Raw genomic sequence first — 17,683 nt, 5'->3', positions numbered from 1 at the left:
GTGGTTCTGCGCAACTCAAAACATATGACTTATTACATAACATAAACATTCATTCTCTATGCACATAACCTGATTGTGTCACAAAATTTGTTTCTGTGTTTGGTTTTGTGAGGAACTTCAAAATTGAAATAAAGGTTCAGATTCAGATCGTGAATTATTATTTCATGACAATTTATTATAATAACTTATAATTTATGTTAACTTTGTCACCACAAGAGCAGAGAACATTATATTAGAAAATTGAAATTTCTGATTTCTCTATGATCACCGTCGAGATTTTGCAATCTTGCCAAACATATCTTTGTAGAGCTTGGAAGAAGCAACAATAAAGTTGCGAAAAGTCGCTTAAAGGAATAACTTAACGTCTTTCATTTTTAGACTTATTCCACTCCCAAGAGAATTTATCCATATTAAACATATCTACTTTTTACCTAAAGATCGATAATTATCAAACGGTGCAATCTGTAGAAATTATGAACATTGGTTAATACTAAACATTGATTAAGGAAACGATATTTTGAATGGTGCAATTGGCCCTATATCTTTTCATCTAGACTGAATCGAATAGAATAGAAGTGAAAAAAGTGTTTTTTCACTTCAATAATCTACTGTTAATAATTATTTGTGTGAAAAGTGATACTTTTCCGCAAGAGACTGCAGTTGACCGAACGACGCGAAGCAGAGCACTTACTCGAAGAGTTTTCGTTTTGATACCGACTGACGTTATAAGAAATAATATTTTTGTGCGCTGAGCCGCATAGAGAAACGTTTGAATTTAATGATTGACGCGTAAAAGCATGTCAATCCTTTACCTACACTTAAGATGCATAGAATACCTGGTGTGTTTACTGATTCGATTTTGTTTCAGACTTTTTGAGAGACCCACCTGTTGCTTTGGTGGTCTGCTTCACCAGAGTGCTGTAAGGTGGCGCTCTTTAAAATTTTTCGAATTCCCGCATCTGCCTGGTGCCGTTTAAAAATGAAATACTGATTATAGACACTGCAAACATTCACAATAAATTACAATTCAGTTCATATCGAATTTTCACTCAAATGAATGGAATATAATGACAGACCATAGAATATAAAATATTATTGTTCTATACTCAAAGTTCACGACAAGAGCGTAGAAATAGGGGGATACTGGGGGTAATTACACGGTGCTCCTAAATTGGAGATACAAATGAAAATGACAGATTTCCGGATCATTTTAAGAAAAAAAGTCCTATAATATGAGTCCCCAAACATTTTGTTTTGAGATGCATGTGTTGAAGTTCAAGTTATTTCATCGTATAACCTTCCTTTCACAAGATATTTAATATGAATTGGACATAGATATTCCAGTTTAAAGTTTTCACTATGTGATATGCTAATTTTGAATGCAAATCTACAGGGTGATATATTTTCTGGAATGATGCCTGCTTCCTTCTTCCAGAACTTTATTTTGGTGAATGGCTGTTAGTTTAGAAAAATGTAGAAAAAAAACTCTGGTCCAGTACTACACTTTTTGGTTTGTTATAGTTTTGTCGTATCTGCTATCGATTTCGAGAAAAATCTCTAGTAATCCTCAGGAAAATCCAAATCATTATAAAGATCCAGCTAGTAAGCTCTAATGAATGCATTCATTATAAGTTTTGGTATTTATTTACCTAATCTGTAGCGAAGATTAATAAATATTTGATAAACTGTACGACACACTAGAAACAACCTGTATATTGAAAGCAAAGCCTTTGTGGGCTCATATTCATGAAACTTTAATTCCTCAAAATTATCCAAGTAATTTCTCATTTTCCTTCGTAACTCTTATTTGAGAACAAGGTAAGAACAACCGAATTAGTAACAACAAAAATTATTTCGAGTAATTTGGTTCAAACTTCATTATCAAACTTCTTTTTCTAACATTACAGATATGAATAAGTTGTCAAAAATTTTATTTTCGATTATCCCTCCCCAAGAAAAATAGATCTACGCCCTTGGTTCACAAGAGTCGAGAATTGAGAGAAATGTCAAATGTAAACGATGTATGCGCCATCTGAAAAGCCCGCGATCCCTCGAAATCAAGTAGGTATAAATCCGAAAAATCTCCCGTTTTGTCTGAAAGTTTTACAGGTATAAGTAGACACACCAGGTATTCTATGCATCTTACCTACACTATCACATATTTACGTCAATCAAAAGTTCTTCTTGAATTACTGCTTAATTACCGTTAAAGGGTTATCTAGAATTATGCTTTAGTAATTTTTTAAATTAATCAAACATTTTAGCGGCCAGTATACCTCATTGTCACAGTCATCGAGTTCGCCCAACCAAACCACATACCATAATAAGGTATATAGTTGACATGGACCAAATATATTAGATTTGGTATAATATAACATTCTTATTAGGATAAAATGTAACTTATGATGGTTACCATTCATAGTATTGACCTATGTGTATCTTCTTACCTGGTATATTCTGTACAGTAGGTATAGTTTGAATATTTGGAACTTGAATGATGTTCCCTATATTGGTTCTTCCCATTGCTTGAAGATTAGATGTAGGTATCACAGTAAATTGTTGGCCGTTGGTCCCGGTGAAGGTCATAGGTTGAGCAGTTGCTTCTGATTGGACATTGGCGTTAGAGACAGAAGTGGGGGTTTGCTGTTGTACTGAAGTAGCTGAAATTCATAATTTCATATAATTATGAATTAGTATCTAATATTGATGTGAGACATCGAAAATAACTTTTTGACCTTAATCAGCATATGTAAGTCATTTAAAAAGTATAATTACTTAAGAGAAATACACTGACGTGAAGAAAATTCAAGTGTACCTAATATCGATATCTATTAGGCTTAAATTTTCTATTCTCATAATATCTCTATTCTCTATACAGGCAAATTATCTAACCGATCATCAAATGAATATTTAGTAATAACCATAAACCTGGACGTCGCGTTAGAGAGAGAAGTCGGGAGAACGAATAAGATGGAACATCTTGTGGGCAGTCTGTCAACTCTCTTGATTTATTGCCTTAGAGAAAGAGAACGATATAACCTCTCTCCCAAAGGTTATTGAAATTTGAATATAACGAAAGTGATAGTGAATATTAGCTTACGAATTTTGCTTCCAAGGCAGTGGGCTTTTATTTTGGGAGAATCTAGTGAGAAGAAGAGACATTTTCAGTCAAAATTTGGTACTAGATTTATTTTATGAGAAGAAAAGACTTTCAGAATTTCAACTCAGTTGATAGAAATGACCATTATTACTTATTTCCACATTATAGCCAATAAGTTTTGTTGGTTCCTGAAAAAAATTCCTTTTTTTCATTTCATTGCCATTGTTGAATTTAATCCTGTTCTATCTCCACAATCTCAGTAAGAAATATAGTCTGAAATTTCTCAATTTTCCTGATTCATGATCAAATTTCATCATATATATTTTATTTTATCATTGAATTAAGCTATTTGAAATGAAATATATAAAAAAAGTATGTACTTTTCATTTAATTGAATAACGTATTAACATCATGTCTAGATTTGTTTCCACAATGTCAGAAAGAAGTATGGTCTAAAATTTTTCAATTTTCTTGATTCACATGGTAGAAGTTCATCCAAATATATGCCATATTTTATTCCATCATTGAATTAGGCAAATCGAAATGATAAATATAAAAAAGTATGTAAATTTCATTCGATTCAGTTCATAAAACGTATAAATAAATATCATGTCTTTATATCTTTCAATCAGATGATTTTGACATTTGACCATCTCGGAGTAATAAATCACCTATTTTATTGCTTTTAGATTCTTGACAGATTGCCCACAGTAGCATCTCTGTTCGAATCAAGAGAAATCATATATTCTTCTCTTTCTAATGCTTTCTCCTCTACGAGCTTCTGAAAAATCACGTGACACTCGGTCCATGGATATTAGGTCTATGGTAATAACTATACGTTTTCAATATTCTTCCTGAATTTTCTATGGTTCTGATAATAATAAGATAGTTTATCTACTCTTATTGAATTATATATTCATTACCTATTCAACTGCTCTCGAGCAATTAAGAGTATCTATTAACAAACAACGTGAGTTGAAATAACTCACTACTAACTTATAACTCACTATAATAAATCAGAAAAGGTGACTCTCTGCTTCAATACTTCTGTGTTTCTGTTCGGTTGATTGAAAGGGAACATACCTTTATTATTATCAAGAGAAAAAATGTCACTTCAATAATTTTGACGTTTTCAAATTCAGTTGATACCAAGTTATGGTTAATTTTTTTGCCGAAAAAGAGTAATTCAGATAGTGAAGATGAAATATTATATACACCTCCATAAATAAGACAAGCGGCTTACAGAATTTCTTGCCCGAAAAATCCCAAGATATTATAAATTATTATATTATAAAACTTTTCAAGATTGATGTGGCACTAAATACATCAAGTCATCGTTTAAAGAGCATGTTCTCTTTGCATATTATGGTGAACTTAGCACTAAATATAAAGCATGGTTTCTATGGACGTTCTACTTCATTCTAAGATGCACACTCAACATAAATTATAAATAATGCAAGTAGGCTTTAGGTGGAACGTTTCGATGGCGTTGATTTCAGAGGCACGTACTTCCTCTTTCAAGGTACATTCTACAAACTAGTAAAAGGTCCACCCATGGGATCTCCACTTTTTCCAGCCATCGCTGTCCGAGTTCGTCCGATAAAGGTGTCCGCTCTTGAGTACAATATTACTTGTTGCCAAGAGACTCAAAGAAGAAACCGAAAATCTGAATATTCTACCAACGGAACAATTCGGATTCAGAGATAAACATTCAACTGAACAACAACTTCTCCGACTGACAGAATATATCACCCAGGGCTTTCAAAACAAACAAGCTGGACTGCTACTACTAGATGTAACAAGAGCATTTGACAGAGTATGGCAGGAAGGACTAGCCTATAAGATGAGAACAGTAGGATACTCAATTAAGATGTGCCGAATCATCAGAAATTACTTGAGGGATGGAAATTTCTACGTTAAATTAGAAGATGAAAAATCAACGCTAAGAAACTTAGAAGCAGGAGTCCCACAAGGCTCAGTATTAGGACCTTTCCTGTATAATATATACATCCACGATATACCAAGGAATCCAAGAAATTTGCTCGCTGTTTATGCGGATGATACAGGAATAGCAGTCAAACACAGAAGAGCAAATATCATACACCAAAGATTACAAGAAGCAGCAGATGAAATAACCAAATGGTGCATTAAATGGAAGATTGATTGGAATAAATGGACAGAAAATCCAAGCTATCCTACTACAAAAGAGAAGATTACAAATGGAGGAAAAATTATCAATTGACGGCAACGAAGTTGAATGGCAAAAAGAAGCAAAATACCTAGGTGTGATCATGGATACGGGACTAACGTGGAAACAACATGTTAAGTATGCAGTGGATAAAACCAACAAAGCGATGAAACGTCTATACCCAATCATCGGAAGAAGAAGCCGAATGGACATAAACACCAAACTCAGGATAATTAAAACCGTTGCCAGACCCCAACTCACGTACGGCTCAGTGGCTTGGGGATACGCGGCAAAGAACCACATCAAGAGAATTCAATCAACGGAAGATAAATATCTAAGATGGGCAATAGATGCCCCTTGGTTTGTTAGAAACATCCAAACCCACAGAGACTTGAAATGGGACAAAATAACTGACTACATGAAGAAAAAAGCCGAAAGAATATAAGAAAAATTGATAGAACATCCCAACGCATAATTGAGATGATTAATTGACTACGACCCTGCCGAAGATGCAAGAAGAATGAGAATATACCGCAAAAGACCCAGGGATCAATTGCGAAACGATGACCTAAATATATAGGAAACTCAAGAAAACACATCAAATTGAAGAAACAATCCGAATAAAAAGGACTCCCGAATAACCCAGCACAATAGTGTGCAAGTAGTAATTTATCCGACCAAGAGATAAATGGTTTATAGGCCTTATGCCCGAAACCTAAGAAACAGCAGGTTAGGTTTAGTGAGAATTCTCGCTCTTGATGAGCCTGGACCCTCACACTTGTTCCTTTGGATAAGGTTCGTCTGTAAATGGATTCCCCCTGCTTTAACAAAAAAAAAACAATATAACAAGAAGATTTCTCGGTTCCAGGGTAATTGTTCGTTTGAGGGGACTGTCCGCTTATGAGGAGTGTCTGCCAAAAGAGGTTCCACTGTACAGGGTGGGTCAATAAATAAATAATCATCTTTATTCCCTATCATCTTCACATATCTAAAAAATGAAATGGAATAGTGTCAAAAACAACAAGATTATATTCTGTTCACAAATTAGAAATATATTCATCCAAAGAGTATGGCTCCAAGTCAAGGAGATATCCGAATAAGCTCTTCTTAAATATATTTATATTTGACATTGCTTTCATCTTCCTTGGAAGAGAATTATATAATTTCAAACATCTATATTCTGCCTGCTTCTGAGATGTTGTTAGGTTATGTTTGGGATAGATATCATAAAATCTTCATTTCTGGTGTCGTAGAAAGTTCTATTGTTTTTATGCTTCTCAAATAGCATCTCATTGTTTCTGATGAAAAGGACACATTCTTGTATATAGAGTGCATATATTGTCAGTATTCCAGATTTCTTGAAAACACCTCTGCAAGAGTCATTATATTTCATGTTATTGAGTATTCTTATTGCCTTCTTCTGTAGAATAAATAGTTGTTTTATATTCCCGGACCCATAAAAAACAATACCGAACCTCAGTTTTGCATCTATCATCGCATAGTAGACCATCTTCAGGTAATTACTAGAGAGATACCTGGCCACAACTCTGAAACCATAAACAGATACCATTATTTTCTCATGAACATAATTGATGTGTTCCTTCCAATTGAGATTCTCATCTATATGTATGCCCAAAAATTTGGTTGATTCTTAGCAGTTGTATTTTGCTTGACTCAGTGATATTGTATTATTTTCTTCAATTCCTGAATTGGTTGGTGAAAAAAGTATGAACTTGGTTTTTTCTTCATTGAGAAGTAGATTGTTGTTCTTGAACCATTCATTTGTCTTATTTAATGTAATTTCACATAACTTTTCCAGCAGTGTGTAATGGCTTTCAGTCAGAAGTAGATTTGTATCATCTGCGTTATTAACTACAGTAACTGATTGTTCTCTCATCTCAGCATCTAGTCTGAAATCATTCAGATATATAATAAACAATAACGGTCCCGCGATACTTCCTTGGGGTATTCCTAGTATCAGTTCTTCCATATTCGATGTGATGATTTTTCCATTTATTTCGATTTCAAACATTTGTTTCCTGAGTGATAAATATGACTTGACACAATCTAGCGCCGGTCCTCGGATTCCATAATTCTCCAATTTGTTGAAAAGTTTTTTACTATCCAAACAGTCATATGCCTTCGTTAAATCGAGAAATACTCCCATTGCAAACTCTTTGTTCTCAAAAGCTGCCACTAGTTTGTTTATGAATTGGTAAATTGCTGTTTTTATAGATTTTCCCTTCAAATAACCATGCTGATTTTCTCTGAATATTTTATTTTCTATCAAATATTCCATTAATTGTTGGCAGTAGACCATTTCCATAACTTTGGAAAAACTGGGTAGTATGCTTATAGGTCTGTAGTTGTTATAGTCATTTATATCACCTTTTTTATGGCTTGGCTTCACAATTGCTATCTTCAGTTTGTCTGGAAAAATGCCATGTCTCAATGAGTTGTTCATGATGTGAGTTATATGTCCAGATACTTCTTCAGCTGTTTGTTTGATAATGTGGTTAGAGATCTCATGAAATCCACTTGAATATTTGTTTTTCAATGATCCTATAATCTTTTTTGTTTCCATTTCGGTAATTCTTCTCAAACGCATAGATTTGTTAATTTCTTGGAAATTGTCAAAAATTTTTCTGTCTTGAATGCTCCTCGTCAATGTCGTTCCTGCTCTTATGAAGAAGTTGTTCATTTCATTTGCTGTTTGAAAAGGATCTCCAATTAATTCAGTTTTCTTTTTATTTGTATTCTTCAAAGAATTTACTACAGCCCATACCGTCTTACTCTTGTTATCTGATCTTTCTATCAAAGTTCCATATTTTTTCTTTATCTGTTTCAATAATAGTTGGTCATATTCAATTTTTGTATCACGATATTCTCCTTTGAATCTCCCATCATAAGTACTCAGTACAAGTAATATATCCAGTCTGTTTTTTATCTCTTTAATCTCAGGATCAGAACTGACCATTTTTCTTCTCTTATTCTTTGATATTTTTCTCAATGTAAAAGCTCTGTTAAAAAGTTGCAAATATATGCTATGGAACATATTGAATTGGTCATTTACATCCTTGTTTGAAATGTTGAATATTTTGTTGTGAGTATATTCGCTTATATGTCTCATTTGATTGTTGATTTCCCATTTTGAAAATAATTTTCTGTGCTGTGTGATCAGAAATATGTGTTTGTATAACTCTGGTTTCATAGGATTCCTCAATATTTGTAAAAATGTTGTCAATACAGGTTGCTGTTGTGGCTGTTATTCTTGTGGGTTGATATATTGTTTGCTGTATGTTGTAAGTTTTCAACATGCCCAATATTTCACATTTTCTGCTTGTGTCATCCATAAAATTAATATTGAAATCTCCAATTAGGGATATTTTTACATCCAGTCAATATGTCTACATTTCCATCATTATATATGGCCATACAAACATGCTTGCTTCCATTCAGGCTATACTCTATTCCTACACACTCAAATTTTCCCTTTCTTGATATCTTCTTGATGTCTTTTCTTTCTTTGACTTGCATTCCAGTTTTTGTATATATTGCTACTCCCCCATGTTCCTTCTCATTTCTACAAAAGAAAGCAATAAGTGCAAAATTATTGATAGCATAGAATTTTAGTTGGTTTTCTGTTTTCCAATGTTCTGTTATGCACAGGATTTTAACATCTTCATTTTCATTCAGTATTTCCTCTAGGCGATCCTTAGCATTTCCCAAAGAGCAAACATTTTGATGTAGTATACTGAATTGTTGTTCACTGTTTTTGCTCATGACTTCTTTTTTTGTATATATATCTTTGATAGATTGTGGCTTCAAGCTTTGTTTTTCTCTAAAAAATGTTGTCCCCTACGGAAATCAAATCTTGCAAATCCCCTTTGGCCAGAATTCATTGTTATATATTTCATCTCTTATTTTCAGTGGAACTCCTAAAAGAACACATTTATAGTTCAAATTTTCTTGTTTTCTGGTGTTTATTTTTGTCACAGATACTTCATTCTCTTCTAACTTCCCTTTGTTCATTATGTATTCTTTTACAACTTCTTCCTCTACACTTTCTTTTACTTGAGAGATAAATAGCCATAATTTCTTATCTGCTTTGTCAGATTTCACTGATTTGAATGTTGTTTCTCCTGTAAGTGTTGTTCCAGTTCCGACATTAATTCTTGGTTTCTTCTGTCTTCTTGCTCTGACTTTAATGAAATCGTCTGACGGTGAATTGGGAGCAGGTCTTATCAGTTTGTCTGTGGGTGTCATTTCATGTGTTTCCGTTACTATTTTCGGAATTTTGTGTTTATTTATGTTTTCGGATTTAGGGTGAATTTCTAGGTTGGAATGGTACCTGTCATGCGTGGTCACAGACAGTAAATTATCATTGACACTGGTTTCTGTTTTCTCTGCTGGAATTGCACTTTGTGTAGCCATCTGTTGTCTGGTAGATGATCTTGTTATTTTGCTACGCTCGTAGGGTTCTATGTTCAAACCTCTGGTAGGGATCTTCTCAATTACGTCAACTGAATTAATCGAATGGTTTTTTGTATTGTTTACCTTTGTTTCAAGGATATCATTTTTTTCCATCTTTCGTATTCTGTCTAATAAAAGGCTATTGTTTAGTTTGAGAATTTCATTTTTATCTCTCGTTTCCATAAGTAATTCCTGTAGATATCGGATTTCCATCCTAAAGATATTTGTTTTGGCATCCTCGCTTTGCTTCAATTCTCTTTGTTCGTTTGTTCCAGCGCAACAAACAATCTTATTTCCATCAATAACTTTTAGGTTTGGTAACTTTTTGGCACAGGCTTGATGGAAAACTGAAAAGCACTGCACACAGACTTTTATTCTACTTATTTTCGAAGCACAACACTTAAAGTAATTTGTTTCCCGATCATTTTTATCGGATACATCCGATACTGCATCCTCATCGTCCGCCATTTTTGATACTACTTACTACTTACTACCCAATAGTGCTCGATCGGTCGATAAGTCTTGCAATTTTTGGGCTAGTAGAATGATTCAATGACGGAATCGACAGCACTAAGCTCACAACACCAAATTGTGTTTGTTTCTACAGGCTGGTGCAAAAGTAGTGAAACGCGATAGCACCCTGGGAATGGGAATGCCCAATCTCATAATCTCTATGAAAATTTTCGGAATACCCCACTTCTCATTATTCATCTTTCAGTCTTCTGGCACAAATATGTGCATTTATAATTGGTGATACTAAAAAACATCAATAATAAGTGATGAATCTTTTTCAAAGTAAACAATTACTTTTGAGGGGAACAATTTGGACATATATGTTTGCCGATTGTATCCTTCGAACGTCTGATCTAGATGAACTAACCGAGAATAATTTCATCATAATAAATCTCATTTCTACCAATATACTGCTGAATGAATGAACGTTCAAAGGCTTCGGACGCGAATTCAAGTGCTCCTCTGAAATTTTTTCATATATAAAATCAATTTGAAATAGTCCAGAGTTCACAAATCATTGGGAACACTTCAAGTATTACTTACCGATTTGAACTTGCTGCAGCTGGCCATTCGGCGTTATTATATTGGCAAGTTGCGGTACAATCTGCTGGGCTTGTATGATGTTCGGTAGCGCAGCGGCCGTGGTTAGTTGCACGGGAAAATGGATGGTCTGATAGATGGTCTGCCCATTTTGGGTTGATATAGGTACCTGTATCGGTATGGTCTGTTGCATGGGAAACTGAACAACCTGCTGAAGTGAAGGCCGCACAGCGACACTCTGACCGTTAGATAGCTGAACCGTTTGCAAGTTCTGGATGTTTGGCATTACCCCGGGTGCCCGAATAATTTGGCCAGGACTGAACAACTGCTGCGGTTGTTGGCCTGCAAATAAGAAATTTTGAATAAGTTTGGGACGCAAATGGCGTTGCTTGACTATTGGAAACTTCAGAGAAGCGATATACATCCTAGCGGAAAATTGTCCAACTGGCTCTAGCTAGTACCTACTGCTGAACCACGTTACGTTTTATATTTTGATTTTATCACTGCTTTTTGTTTAAAAATCTATAAAATCAAGTTGATTTTGCTTGTTGATTACTAACTAGAGAACTAGCTGGAACAGTTGGAAAATTTTCTAGGGGACTACACTTATGTCGACGAAAAGAGATTATTATTTTGTACCATAGTATAAGTCATTCTCGAAATTAAATCCTGATTGTTTTGGTTTCCCCGTGAAAATGAATGTGCGTGGGGATTCAAACAAAACTGAATAGAGAACTTATTGGCCGCAGAAATTCTAGATTTGACAAGTAAGGAATAGGCAAGGCTGTTAGGCATGAAAGTATGCTCCTTTCATTTTATTGATGAGGATTTTTATCGGCATGGTAAGTTATTTATATTCATTCTAAATTTTTTGCGTTATTTACTATACAGAGTGAGTCAATAGTGCCTGATCGGTCGATAACTCCTGTTGATGAAGACCACTTGAACAAACAGAAACATAGTGAGATTCTCTTGAGGTGGTCAAAATGACTGCATATTTTCAGCTGAAAAAGTCTCACCAATTTCATCGCTCATTAATCTGCTCTGATATCTGCAAACTCGAACTCCTTAAGATAATTCAGATAATGTTCCCGTTTTTTCACGTGGTGTCCACTTTATTTTGTTAAAATGAATGTTTCCAAATATTTTGATGATTTCTTTGATTTGGCATATCTTCAATTGATATTATTAGTAGATATTAAGTAGAGTTGAGTAATGTTACCCCCAAGCAAAAAAAAAATTCAGGGCATGCCATTGGAAAAATGGATTTATTGACATTTTCATAAGGTCGTTTTAAAAAAATTCGGACCCCGTGTAGAGTGATTCGTGAATTTGCAGAAGACTTGAGAAGTTTTCGAGAATTCAATAAAAAATAAGTCGTACAATAATACAAAGATAAATGATGATAAGTGGGGTATTTCGCAATCAGAATTTGATGGAGATTATTGGTATGACATATAAATTTGGCATTTTCATTTAAAAAAACAGGGTGTTATCGTGTTTCACCACTTCCGGACCATCCTGTAAAGTCAAAAATAATTTTTCGACCGATCGAATACTATTGACTAGGGCTGGGACTTTTGTCCCTTTTTGTATTCGAATATTCATTCTTAAATTTATTCGATTATTCGAATTATTCATTCAAACAAATATTCATGCTTGATAATTCATGAATATTCAACTATTCGTTGAATATTCAACGAGTATTCATTGATTATTCAATGAATATTCAGTGATTATTCAATCAATGGATATTCAGTCTATATTCAGTGATTAAACTCATGTTTTAATGAACCAATAAAATACGAGCGTTTTGATGAGTAAATATACCCTTGACGATGTGGAATAATCGTTTTGATGTTTCGTCTCTCGCCATATTGCGATCATTTCCACAGTAACGTAATTGGACGTTCGCCAAAAAAAAAAATAAAGTCAAGCTCAGTGAAATGTCATTGAATTTTGCAAAAGACAGCGCTACCGCTACGATTAGCGTTCGGTAGTACCTCGGTTTTACTGAAAAAATTGTCATATTTTTATAATCAAATTGTCGTTTGGTAAATGCTAAAATTATTTTTATTACATGACAACGTACAAAATACAATAGACGCAGTAAAACTTTTGCTGGGACAATACAATCTACATAAGCCCATAATAGGTCTACAGGTACAAAAAGAAAAATAAGCGGATTTTGAGAACATTAAATCCTTCAAGAATACACTTCGTGTTCAATCATACGAAATTTTCAAAAAACTTTGTTTACTGATTCAGTCTTGTTAGAGAAGGAAGTTACTCCAGTTGATGTGTGTACTTTTTTAGACCTCAGATTTGAAAGAATAGAAAGATTCGCCAGTTCGCAATTCAGAATCAAGCAATATTTGACCACTGAAATAGAATAATGTCTAGAAATGGCAATGCATACGGAATAGGAAGCAAGGTTTCAAATTATAAATCTCTACAATCGATTAAAAAGACGGCATTAGATTTCGAATGTTGAATCTTATGTTATTATTAGTAGAACTTTTTATTGCTAAATTCATATGTTAGAATCTTAAATTTCATTTTTATATTTTTTCATTGATGAAATCCCAATTCTATTAATTTTTTTTTTTGGATCGTTTCTACTATTAAATGAATAATTTCAATTCAATTGTATCTATCAATTTCAATATATATAATTTCCAGTTATTTTAATATTAATAAAACGATTGGTCCATAGTAAATCACCAAACGGAGAAGCTTTCCTGAATTAAAAAAAAGCAGCTACGCGTGTTCGTAACTATTAATGAAAGACTGAAAAGTATCCAGTTATGGAGACTTGTTCCTGAAATTACAAAAATTTTCACCAGAGTTAGTAGAATAATAAATTTATCATCACCAATATTATCTGAGATACTAGCAAGAGAGCAAATACTAGTAGTCTAAGAGCCAGTGGACGGCAGACCACACATATTTTAGGAAAGCCTAAAATTTCCTCAGTGAGTCTATTGTACCTACCGACCATGATATGGGGGCTAGCTAAGCGCGGTTGCGGTGGCCTCAGCTACCATCAGGAGCGAAAGGTGTGGAAATTTTATGATCTACAAATGTATTTTAGGAAAGCTGCCGATTTAATATGTCGAAATACACACTTATAGCTATTTGAAAACGAAACAGCAGACGATTATCGCTGTGGTGAAGTGGTGGCAGAAATTTTCAAAAGTATTTTAGGAAACTTGAAATAAATATATATTATTCTTTGAGTTTAAACTCCTGAAGGCAGACCGGTACGTCAGTTCCTTCGACCTGACAGACAGTAAAATCTTTCTTCCCGGTGAATAAAAAATTCAAGTGGGACCAGATTTTAGTTCAATAACTTTGGCGTCGGATAGAACAACTGTTTTCATGGAAAAAAGTTCATACAAACATATATCCTATCAAGCTTCGTTTTAGAGATACAGGGTGTTAAAGTTTGGAAAAAAGTCTACATAATTTAATGTTTCGAATTAGGTCAGTGTCTCCGACCAACATTATCCAGTGGCTATAAAAATAAATGTCCTTAGCTGAGGAACAAGGAATCAGACAATTACAAACAATAACATGAAAAATCCGAGCAGATAGCTAGTCAAGCTTTCAGTGCAGTTATCATGAATGGAAATTATAATGAAAATTAATGGTACGTTGACAGTGGTGCCAGTTCTCATTTTACCTCAAACAAAGATTGTTTGGTAAGTGTTTCAACACAAACTAATTTCCGTGATGTTACAGTAGCTAACAAAATGAAAATTCCAATTGTATGATGTGTAAAATATCAATCTTAGAACAAGTATTGGAAATGAAACTGTTGACATAGTAGTTGAATGTCCGCAAAGAGAGGTTTGCGGTCAATTTCAGATGAATTTTGCTAATAATATTGAACAACCGAAAAATTGTGGAATGTCACTTACCCCAACGGGCTACAGAAGAAATCTAAGCGAATCACCGCTAAGCTGGTTCCTAAAAGGAGGTTCCAAGGAAGGAAATTCAGGGGAATTTACCTCCCTTAAGTAACTTTGGTTTCACCTGGTTGATAACAAATTCAGGCACCTCACGAAAGGTTGTTCAATATTATTTTCTTCACTAACACTAGTAGATGACGATGCAGAAGATAGATGAAAATAAATTAAACTTAAATATGATGATTTATCAGAAGATAAATTGATTCGTCTCTTTTGAAACTTTTCTATTATATTAGCACGAACGATCGATATAAATTGTCCCAGACGCAGTGGCAACATCAGCAACACGGGTTGTGGAATCAGCTCCCGGAAAAACTGATGATACACGACCGATTGACCACTTTAGAGGAGGAAGATTGTCATCTCGAATGACGACAACGGTACCTGGAAGCATAGAAGTGGATGGGTGCAACCATCTGTGACTTTGCTGCAAGGTGTGCGGGTACTCAGTATGCCAACACTTCCAGAAGTCCTGCTGAAATCGTTGGACTAGTTGCCAGCGAGACAGACGGTTTACTAATACGGAACTTATATCGTTATCAGGAGGAGCGGTGAGGGAGCGAAAAACCAGAAAATACCCTGGTGTGAGAGCTTCAAAATCAGAAGGATCAGACGAAGGGAGGTACAGAGGACGAGAGTTGAGAATTGCCTCCACCTGAGTACATACGGTGAGAAACTCCTCGTACGTGAGTTTTTGCTCGCCGATAACGCGAGTGAGATGATGCTTAGCAGATTTGACAGCAGTCTCCCAAAGGCCGACAAAGTGAAGGTTGGAAGGAGGTATGAATCGCCAGTCAATGCCAGAGGAAGAGGCGGCATCACACAGACTTTACTGATGTTGTGGAGCAGCCAATAAGCGGCCAAGTTCACGAAGGTAATTATTGAGAGGACGAGGTTTGCAGGAAAAGCATCGGTTACATTTTCGTAGACGGTTACGAACTACGTTGCGGCCATCCAAGATCCAGAACCGTCGACGAATGAACGAATGCGTAGCTAAAGCACCGGCGTGTAGTAGACGATAATGGGCATCATCGATGAACAGATGCGTGAGATGATGATTTTTGGGTAGCAGAACAGGATGTTTGTGTTTATAAGGTAGTAAGGAGGCTGAAAGGCGACCACCGACACGAATAAGTTGTATATTGTATAAGGGGATCTATTTGGCTGTCGATAACGTAAGCTTTGATGATGAGATTGGGAGGATCCCTTTGGAGATAGAGAGTGACGTTTGCGTACCCCTGAATGCGAAACTGATCCGCGTTACTCAAGGTGCGAAGTTGGATGGTTTCAGGGTGGAAGAATAGACGAAGCTTGGAGGCCCACTCTCGGGTGATGAGGGTGTGCTGGCAGCCGGAATCCAGGAGAGTACGGCCGAACACGACATTCGCCGGTTATCAAGACGTATCCAAGCGGTAGGCATGAGATAGTCAGGATTATTGGTCTGACGCAAAGAAGACCGCGGAGATGAAGACAGATGAGAAGAAGAGAACAGACGGAGAGACGAAGACAGATGTTTGTTTGACGGAGTACGACAACCGCGAGATGACCAGTGCAGTCATTCGGAACCACTTCCAGAGGAGTGGGAAGAATGAAGGGGTGGTGAAGCTGGCGAGGCTCGAGACGATACTGAACCTGCCGCCTCAGGGCTCCGGCGCGACATCATGGAGATCTCCGCTGATCGAGCCCTTATTGAGGTGCCCCGAGAGGTGAAAGCACGGGTTGGCTGCTCTGATGAAAGATAGGGCGAAGGATTTCCTTTCAGCATGGGAAACGGAAGGGGATGCAGTGGCAGCAGATGCCAGATAGAGAATTGTATGGTGTCGTGCCCCGCATGTGTGACAGCTCTGACTCGAACTGCACTTAGCGGTGGCATGGAAAGACGACATGCAATTTCTACATAGTCGCCCTTCAGTCACGAAAGCTCATCGCTGATTAACGTTCATGGCCTTGAACTCACGACACTAGCGAACATAATGATTCGCCGAGCAAAACACACACGCGGAAGACGACGAAGGGCACGCACCTGCGTAAGCAGGGCGGCGAACCCTCTGCTCATCCTCTGCTGTGTACCCACACAGCAGAGGATGAAGGCACAGACGATGGGGAAACAGATGCTGAGCCTGCTAGAGATTGAGGTCTTAATGATCCCTTCGGCGCACTGGATGAGGTGACGGAAATGCTCTCTAACACTCGCAACTGTCGATTGGTGAATTCGAGCAATTGAGCGGGAGTAGGAAAGTCATCAGAGGATAACTGCCCCTCAAATAAGTGGCGGGATGGTTTATCGAGGTTGCGCAAAGCTAGAGAAAACAAAAGGAAGTCAGCCAGATCTGAAATGGGTAATGCCTTCATGGTATGAATGGCATTCTGATGCGTCGTGACGAATTTCTTCAACTGTGGCAAGGAAGACACAGATGCTGGCCGTGAATCCAAGATCTGATTCACATAAAGATTCGCCAACCGACGAACCGGCGTGAACTTGGCAGCCACTTTTCAGCAGCCGAATTCATTCCAGCAGCCAAACGACCAGTGGCGTCGGTAGAATTTAAAACTAACGAATCGATCTGTTTTTGGGGTGCAACGCAAGAATTTGCTTTTTGAGTTTACTTGAACGACTTCAGTCAAGTTTTTATGACATTTCAATGCACGAAATAATATTATAGATGAACTTGAATTATGCTGATCAATGAAACGACGGGGTATATACAAGTATTTTCACGAATGAAATCTTGAAAAACGTTTAGCCAAGTTGATATTTGGAATACTTACTCTTCAATAGAAACAGAATAACATATCCGAAGCACATTGATTTGCAGGCCGTCTAAGGGGTAGTTTACACTTGTGAATTTTGCGAAATTTTCAAAAATGACCCTGTTAAAAATGTTTAGCCACGTT

The 17,683-nt window shown here is 36.1% G+C and overlaps 1 protein-coding gene across 2 annotated transcripts in view; it reads right to left on the bottom strand.

The window, feature by feature from the left end:
• The window catches only part of LOC123677206 (transcription factor Sp4-like), a 128,736-nt gene that overhangs the window by 72,207 nt on the left and 38,846 nt on the right, over positions 1–17,683 (bottom strand). Inside the window, exons 3-4 of one of the 2 annotated variants that reach the window (XM_045613776.1) lie at positions 10,818–11,156; positions 2,448–2,660 (exon numbers count right to left, since the gene is read on the bottom strand). In XM_045613776.1, the coding sequence (XP_045469732.1) occupies positions 2,448–2,660; positions 10,818–11,156 (552 nt within the window). The remainder of the gene's footprint in view (positions 1–2,447; positions 2,661–10,817; positions 11,157–17,683) is intronic. The other variant, XM_045613777.1, reaches the window with a different exon arrangement.

The sequence above is a fragment of the Harmonia axyridis genome, chromosome 3 (genome assembly GCF_914767665.1).
Source record: "Harmonia axyridis chromosome 3, icHarAxyr1.1, whole genome shotgun sequence".
NCBI classification, from domain to species: domain Eukaryota; kingdom Metazoa; phylum Arthropoda; class Insecta; order Coleoptera; family Coccinellidae; genus Harmonia; species Harmonia axyridis.
This window is presented reverse-complemented; position numbering and strand designations above follow the sequence as displayed.